The 9511-nt window shown below is 34.2% G+C and overlaps 1 protein-coding gene across 1 annotated transcript; it reads left to right on the top strand.

The window, feature by feature from the left end:
- The first annotated feature begins 132 nt into the window (after positions 1–132).
- On the top strand, positions 133–7301 carry LOC118764918. The gene is made up of 2 exons (XM_036506175.1): positions 133–715; positions 6850–7301. Exons 1-2 carry the CDS (start codon positions 289–291, stop codon positions 6927–6929), a joined length of 507 nt encoding a protein of 168 aa, XP_036362068.1. The 5' UTR covers positions 133–288; the 3' UTR covers positions 6930–7301.
- Positions 7302–9511: the final 2210 nt, after the last annotated feature.

The raw sequence follows: 9511 nt of genomic DNA, 5'->3' as shown, positions 1-9511 counted from the left end.
TGCAAAATGGAATAAATTTGGATAAAAATTGATCAAAATATATGACACATACCAGATTTTTTAAAACTTTAATAGGAACATTGATTTATTATGTATATAATATATATATTTTAATTAATTGATATATTTATTTATTGTTCTATAACAGGAGAATTGGTTAGTGTTTTAAAAGGATGGAAGTTTGGAGATTTTGAACTCTCTGATGGACTTTGGAATGCCTATGCAGAAATAACAGGTGCACCACTCCAAAGGAACAATTATACCCCACCACCAACCTATGAAACGGCCATGCTAACTACCCCTACCAAACCAAATGATTCCAGAAGACCTGATGAAGATTATCACCAACACCACCAAAACAGGGAGTATGGCTACATGGAATGTTCAGAAGTACCAAATACAACTACTGCTGTTGTTCATCCAAGCCACTCTGTCGATGTTTATGAACAGGACATGCATGAGAGAACACTCCCCAGCTACAGTAACATGAGAATCCCAACAAAGAAAGTGATAAAACCATTGGAAGATTTAGATCAATATAGAGAATATACTAACTCACATTCAAACGATGATGAGGGAACGTACAACTATGGTTATTCTTACACACCTCAAAAATATTCTCCTGATTCACAGCATGAACTTGCTGCCCAGGAACTTGGTTCAAATTTAAACGAGCCAGCAAATACCAGACAAGATGAGAGAAACTCCACTCCAGGTCAGAGCTATCAATATGGTTACATTTCAAACCACAACGAAATTGCCTTTCATAACAGTTCACGTCCTTCCAGTCAACATATTTCTGAGAGTTTCATTTAAAAATTCATTGTTTCTTGTGAATGTTGTAACAAATATAGCTTCGATTAGTATTGAAAATACAAATTAACAGTCAATTAGGCATTGACTGATGTACACTACTAATTGCTTTCACAACACTTAGGTTTGTGACAGCTACATACAACTTCAATTGCTGTAGTATGTGTGAATGTATGAATGTACAAGTGTAAGATTGATTGTAATATGTGAACGTATGAATGACTACAAGATTTACCACAGTATGTGGATGTATATATGTGTGAGTGTACGATTTATCTTATATGAATCTATGAATAAGTGAATGTGAGACAGGACCTGATTTTGCTATTATTATGATTATAGTTGTAAGGCGGTGAGCTGGTAGAAACGTTAGCATGCCAGGAGAAATGCTTTGCAGTATTTCATCTGTCTTTGCATTCTGAGTTCAAATTCTGCCAAGGTCGACTTTGCCTTTCATCCTTTCGGAGTCGATAAATTAGGTACCAGTTGCATACTGGGGTCGATCTAATCGACTGGCTCCCTCCCCCAAAATTTCAGCCCTTGTGCCTAGAGTAGAAAAGATTATGATTATAGTTGTTTTTTACTTTTAATGTTCGAAATTTATCTTAAAGATGAATATTTTTCAACAGAATTTCATACAAAAAGAGAAAGAAACACTATTATTATTGCTGTAGTCCATCACTACTGCAATAACACATTAAGACATCACTTATCACTATGTATCTACATGTGCTAAAATACCACTTGTTCGCACACTTCTAAGCATACTATTGTCCCCTTTCACCACATTCTAGTTTGTAAATTTGGCAGTAAAACTTCTGCATTTATTTCATTCAGCTGTTAAGTTTTGTCCCCATTTAATAATGACTCACCTTTTATCAGGTTTTTTGAAATATTATATACTGGGTCTTCTATGGCTTTTGGTTTTGTTTCCTTTGGTGTTGAAATTCAGATTGTCTGCAGATTTCAGGTGATGTTGGTAGTTTGGCATATAAAGGATGTGTCGCTTCCATCATTTTGTTCTGCAATTAAATCTGAAGTGATATCGATTCACACCAATTCAGGGTGTTACCATTTTATACATTCCTTGTATATGTGTATGTGTGTGTGCTAATGAATGAAAAGAGACCAGGAGTCATGTAATCACCTTCATTAGCTTACAACTGTTTCTGCTATGGGATCTTGCACAAGCACTCAGTAGTGCACTCAGAGCTGAGTGCTTGTGTAATATCCTAGCAGAAACAACTGTAAGCTAATGATGGTAATTACGTGACTCCTGTTCCCTTGTCATTTGTTAATTAATGTTATGCCCTGTACTCACCTAATACTTTACTCTAAAACATTAGCTCCCAAACTTTTCCGGGCTACCACCCTTTTGGTACACAGACCACATTCCTAATGCTTCCCCCACTACCACCACCACCACCACCACTTTCTGCAGCAAATTCAGAAATAAAACTTAATTGACCCATTATTTTATTGTTTTTACATCCATCGCCCCTTGGCTACCCCATTATCACCCCACTTCTCCAAGGCCCCCTGGATCTTTTTGCTGCTCCCAGGTGGTAACCACTGCTCTAAAGTATATGCATATTGAGTTCTAACTACCAGTTATTAGTATTGCTTTACCTAAGCAAAATCCTAAGGATATATTTACAACTATCTGAAGTATAGTGTTAATCAATGTTCATTCCACTTCTGCGACAACTTGTTACTTCATTCATATTTGACTGACAGAAGTTGCTACAAACAAACAAACAATGTTTGTATGAAGACCTGGTTATTCAAATACCACATTTGGTAATATATTTTCTAGAATTACCTGTTAAGTAGATGTTAGGTACTTATGTATTTTCTAGAATTATCTGTTCTGCAATTAACAGCAACTTCTAAATGTTGTTTGTCTGGGATATAAGTTACTAAGATTTCATGTCTAGGACTCTGCCCTAGTAGCTAAGATACACTACTTTGGTAGCTGAGTTAAACTGCCAAAGGAGTTAACTAACATTTCTCTAATACCAAAGTTTCATTACTCTGGTCATTTTATATTGCCTTGATAACTAAGTTACACTGCTGTGGTGGTTAAATTACACTGCTGTGGTGGTTAAGCTACTTCTACTGAAGCACATAAACATATTTGCAGTGTCTAGTTCTGTCATTTCACTGCTGAACACGTGCACGTTTAGCACAAGATAGCAAAGTAAGCTTTTATGTGGTTGTCCAATCTGCTTGAGATAGCAGATAAATCCCCCTCATATCACATATTACTGTCTTTAAAAAGACATTGGAGGGGGCTGTTGTAAATATATTATGCCGGAAAAAATAAAAGAGGAAATGGTCACAGATGGTAAGTCATTTTGATGGTAGATCTACACTATCAGGACTTAACAATGTTTAACAAATTTAACAATGTTTAACAATGTTTAACAAATTTTTATTAATTTTAAAATAATTTATTGTAAAATTATCTCCAACAACAAAGCATTAAAATATCCTAGTTAGACTTATAAACCATTAAAACACTCCTTTTAGATTTAAAAAACATTAGAATGCTTTTGATACTTAAAAACCATTCAAATATACCATTTCTGTGAAAGTCTCTCAACTAATTGATAAGAATTTTAGATATAGACATGAAATAAGATTAGCTTGAACAATACGTGTTCTCTTCCAGGATTAATAAGAGCCTCCTTATCCATCATTTGTTTGCACTCTAGGAAAATAAGCATGTATAGATAGATCTGCTCACTTGCTCATATACTATGACACTTTCACATAAGCATTGATGTACAAAATAATTTATGTACATAATTTAGTTGAGCTTCTTAGTTACAAGCAACTTTCTGACTCCTCCCACTCTCCCCACCACCACTCATTGTATTTCTTAAGCGGACATAGACACATGTATTCTCTCAAATATCTCTCCTACCCTTTCTCCCTCACACCTGCTTTTCATTTTACACACACACTGACATATTCACACATAAATGTACAGTTGTATCCTCAAATTTATCTTCTTCAGAACTATTCATTTTCTCCTTTGATTTATGTATTACCTTTCTTCTACTGTTCTGTTACATACACACACCACACACACACACACACACACACCACTATACAACATGCTTACATATGCATCTTTCCTCACATCCACAAAGGTTTTCTTTCACTCTTTTATATTTTTGTATCGTCTTAGTGGAGCCAGATTCCATACAGAAGGACCAGCAGATTACCCAATGAAAGAGAGGATGTGTGTTGGGGGAAAGAAAAGCAGTCATAAAAGTCAATTATACCTCATAAAAAAAAAAACAAGCTGCCCTAAATATATCCGTAATCCTATAAAAGTGCCCTCACACTTTGACTCTTAACTCTCTGCTTTAAATCATGCTGCTAACCAGGTGCCTTTTGAGCTAGAAATTGCTTTATGGGTATAGGGTATGACATGTAGGTCAGCAAAGGATGTTACTGATAGATTGATCAATTCATAGATGGTTGCATGAATGGATGAATGGACACAGAGAAAGCAGAACCGATTGTTAGTTTGACAAAGTGACATAAATTTGAATACATATTTGAAACTCACTCATGCACATACATTGTTTTAAAAAAACCATTATTATTATTATTATTATTATTATGATTATTATTATTGTTATTATTATTATTATTATTTGCATACATTGTTTTAAAAAAAACTATTCACTCACATGTATTTCTAATAACAAAACTGACACTTCAAACTTACCTGCCTATATCTATCTATACATACATACATACTTGTTGTGTAGGGTCACCTTTTCAATCACTGGGCCAACATTATTTTCATTTACTTTCTCGATATCAAGTTTTGAATTTCTTTAATATATTATTACTAACATTAAAATGGAATTACAAGGACATATAAAAACATTAGCTAGCAAGACTAACATTAATATTGTTATATTTTTTTTGTTCTGTTGTTTGCAGTGATATGTTGACTGCTCTTTCCAGTTCTTCATCATACAGCAACATGTGTTTGTTATTTACTTAATGTATCTGTATCTCAGTAATAGTGATAACACTTCTCTATACATGCACACACACACACTCTCTCTCTCTCTCTCTCTCTCTCTCTCTCTCCTCTCTCTCTCTCTCCAACTTCTCCACATGCTCCCTCTTGCTCCTTTCACTCTTGTTTATTGGTTTCTGAACATATGCATAAATACATAAGTTCCATATAAACACATCCAATTATATATATATATATATATATATTATATATATATATATATATATAATATATATATATATATATATAATGTATGTATAATATTTTGATACAATACAATTCTTGTATATTACATATTCTATACAGTTATTCAGCTATATAATATTATTATAGCTATTTAACTATGAAATATTCAAGAGAAATTTTTAAATTGTATTTTTAAATGTAAACTTTTTCAATAATGTCTTTTTTTTCATTTGTAATTTTTTATATTTCAATATTTTTATGAAATAACAATATTTTTCAGAATACCTTGCCCTTGTTGTTACTTTCTTTATCTAATCATGATTTCAATGATGTTCCATTCTCTTAGATTATTTACCAAAGTTGTACTTGTCTTTGCAATTTTTTTCATCTTTTTCATCTCTTCTCCTTCCTCTCTATTTTTTCCTTCTACTTCCTTTGATTTCTTCTTCCTTCTTCAACTTCTTTTACTGCTTCTTTCTCATCTTTCATTTCTTTCTCCACTACTTCTTTCACTTCTCCTTTCTACTTCGTCTTCTTCCTTTGCTTTTTCGTCTTTCATTTCATCTCTTTCCTTCACTTCTTCCAGTAAAACTGACAAACTATTGGCAGATTTAATTCACCAGACTGAATGCTTCAATGTTTAATTAAAATCTTTCTACATCCTGAGTTCATAGTTCTGCCATAGTTAACACTGTTCTTATCCATTACAGATTGATAATTACTATACCAGTAATATACTGGTTTTGAATCACTTATACATGCATCCTTAATAATATCCAATTTTCATCATCATTTTCATTTAATGTCCCTGTTTCCATGTGTCAGATAACAACTGTTGAGACAGATTTTCTACAGCTGGATGCCCTTCCTGTCATCAACCTTCACCTGTTTCCAAGCGAGTTAATATTTTCCCAGACATGTTTTTCACTGAAAATAGTAAAAGAGCAACCTCACTTGTTGATAATGATACTCGTTTACAACCAGCATGTGATGTCCTAGACAAAGGCATACACAAACATATAAACACAGATGCACACACATACATATGCATATATATTTATATATGATGGACTTTTTTTGGTTTCCATCTGCCAAATCCATTCACAAGACATAGGTTGGCCCTGAACTATTAGAAGATAATTGCCCAAGGTGCTGTTCAATGGGATTGAACCCAAAAGTACAAGCTTCTTAACCATACTGCCACAAGTTAACGTCTATTGCAAGACTCCATGCCTATGAGACCAGAGCTTGTCTCAATTTCTGTGGTATTCAAGTGACTGAAAGTACACTGGCCCATCACAAGATTAACCCAACCAGCGGTCACTTATTCTCATTTTCAGTAAAAACTGAAATGTCTTGCCATCGTGCCAACTGGTTCAAGAATTGAACCCATAACCCAACTGCTGTGAACCCAAAATGCAAATCACTGTGCAACATGTTATCACAGTCAGAAAAATAAATCATTTCTCTCCAAGTTAGTAGAAATTTAAGCCAATGTTTGCTGCTATTTGAATTATTTGCAGATAAAATGCTGCCATGCCGAAACTCTACTTTATGAAAATGCAAATTATTTAGTTGTCTATTTCATTCCCTCCCTCTTCACCCCTCTATCTCTATTTATCTCTTTATCTATCTATTGTTTGCAGGCTCTCTATGTATATTTTTTTCTCTCTCATCACCTTTCTAATAGGCATCACCTCATAGAAGGAGCTTCGTGTTTTTACCATTTATGATGCACGACAGAAACATTTTCTCAGAATGCTTCCTGAAGTAATGTTCTTTTCCACATATCTTTTTTATAGGCTTTGATCTCAAGCGGAGGTGTATCAGTATGAGTCCCACAAAGTTCCTATCAAATCCCAGTTATACTAAATTAGAGTGATGCTCCACAGGCAAGTTGTACTCTCACTTCAGATGGACCCTTGATTCACTATTCCTAATCTAGACACCTTTGCAAAAAGCCTTTTGTCTTTTGAAATAGCAGATAGTTTGCACTGAGCAATAACGGTAAAGATATTACCTGTGGCACTGAATTGAACCTAGTGATTGAGATTCTTGCTTTGGTACTTTGAGTTTCTGAGTTCACCAACATCAACACAGCCCATCTTCCCTAAGGGTTTAAGAAATAAATGTCTGTAATTAAAAGGGTATTTTACTGGTTAATGAAAACAATCTTGTATTTATTAATTAAAAATTTAAGATAATTTACTTTTATTAATAAGTAATTAAACAGCCATTGTAGTTATTACTTGAAAAGGATATTGTATTTATAGGGAGAGCTTACGAAAAAAACAAAAGACCAAGACAAACAGATGTATTAGTATAACGCTCAGGAATAGAAAGTCTTTTACGTTTTGAGCCTACGCTCTTCTACAGAAAGGGATACAGAAAAAACAAGGAGAGAAAAAAGATATGTGTAGTGGCTAACGATCTATCATGGCGACTGACTTCAGACAGAAGGGTCACACACGAGAGGGAAAGTATTTGTAAATTAAAAATTAACCCATTAGCATTTATTCTACCTATTTTCTGCTCAGACCAGCCAGATCTGGCCTCTCACACCTACTCTACAATATCATTCTAAAACTGATAATGATCATCAAAATCTTGAAGCTATGAGATTCATCATCATCGTCGTCGTTTAACGTCCACTTTCCATGCTGGCATGAGTTGGACGGCTTGACTGAGGACTGGCAAGCCAGAAGGCTGCACCAGGCTCAGTCTGATCAGGCAAAATTTCTACAGCTGGATGCCCTTCCTAATGCCAACCACTCCGAGAGTGTAGTGGGTGCTTTTACGTGCCACTGGCACAAGCGCCAGACTGGTGGTTCTGGCAACGACTCCGCTCAAAAGGTGCTTTTTACATGTTACCTGCATGGCAGCCAGAGATTATGCATGATTAATTCAAAACAATGAATAAATTAGCATAACATTTGATGAATAATCTGAATGATAAAGGGTTAAAGAAGTTATTAACCTTGTGGTTAAAGAGTTGCTGTATTTATTAATTGAAAGGAGTTTTCTATGTCTTTTTTTTTTTATAAAAATGTAAGTTTGAAACATTTATCTAGTAATAAAAAAACCCATTGTACATATTAATTAAGAAGTATTATTATTTTATTAACCTAATAATTAAAAGGCTATTGTACTTATTAATTTAAAGGAATATTTACTAATTAAAAATGACTGCATTTATTTGTGTATAAGCCACACTATTTTGTACTTGATATTTTAACTGGAGTCAAACCCCTGGGGAAACAGAAATCAAACTGAACTCAGAAGAGCAACGGACCAAATTTATGCACTAAATCCACTAATCCATGTAATTATATTTAATAATAGAAATTAGGAAATAATAAATTGCTACTTCACTAATGTTTGGACACATTAACTAACAAGTTGAAGGAACCACTTGAGAAAATAATGGTAGAATACAAAATGCCATTGTTTACCTTGATCTATGTTTATTGTGACAGTTTCAGTTTTCAAGCTCATGGAGAGCTTTGCTTTTGGTTGATATATAAAACTAATTTTTCTCTTTTTATAAATGATGGAAATAATAAGGATCTGCATTCAAGTTACATTAACTTAAGGGCTTAGATGAAGCCTATGACACATTGCAATCAGGCTTTGGTTTTGGTGAGGTGCACATGGTAAATAAGACAAGGAATTACAGTAAAATCTTGGTGACAAAAACAGGAATATCTATGAAGGTGGCAAGCTGGCTGAATCGTTAGCATGCCAGGCAAAATGCTTAGCGGCATTTCATCTGCCGCTACGTTCTGAGTTCAAATTCTGCCGAGGTTGACGGGGTCGATTAAATAAGTACCAGTTATGCACTGGGGTTGATATAATTGACTTAATCCATCTGTCTGTCTTTGTTTGTCCTCTCTGTGTTTAACCCCTTGTGGGTAGTAAAGAAATAGGTATATCTATGAAGAAGAAGAAAGCCAACCTTAGAGAAACATAATTAGTCTGAAGTCTAAAATTGAACCGAACTTGATGAGTATTAAAAAAACCTAATGATTATAGATTGTTGCAGCAACAATATAAACAGCAACCTATGATGATTACACTAAGAGAGAAGACACGAGAACCCTTGGCTTCAATCAATAAGCTGCACAACATGATTTTTTTTTTAAGTCTGTTGAACTTGTGACCCTTGATAATAATACTTTCTCTTCAACATCTTCATCATTATTTTCCATCCTCTCTTTCATGCTGAAGTAAGTTGGACAGATTTTCCATGGCAGTGTTTCATGACTGACTGCCCTTCTAGTAGCCAACTTATTTACTTACCATCTTACCATGAGAAATATTACCTTGCTTGAAAACAGGTAAGTGTTGGTGGCAGGAAGGATGACATCTGGCCAGAGAAAATTTGCTTCAACAAATTCCATCTCACTCATGCTGATTGTCTTTCCTAAAATCACTAAATTTTATCTGTAATGAAACACAGAAGTC

This window comes from Octopus sinensis, linkage group LG9, assembly GCF_006345805.1.
Source record: "Octopus sinensis linkage group LG9, ASM634580v1, whole genome shotgun sequence".
Lineage (NCBI taxonomy): Eukaryota > Metazoa > Mollusca > Cephalopoda > Octopoda > Octopodidae > Octopus > Octopus sinensis.
Note: the sequence above shows the minus strand (reverse complement) of the source record. Positions and strands in the feature narration are given on the sequence as shown.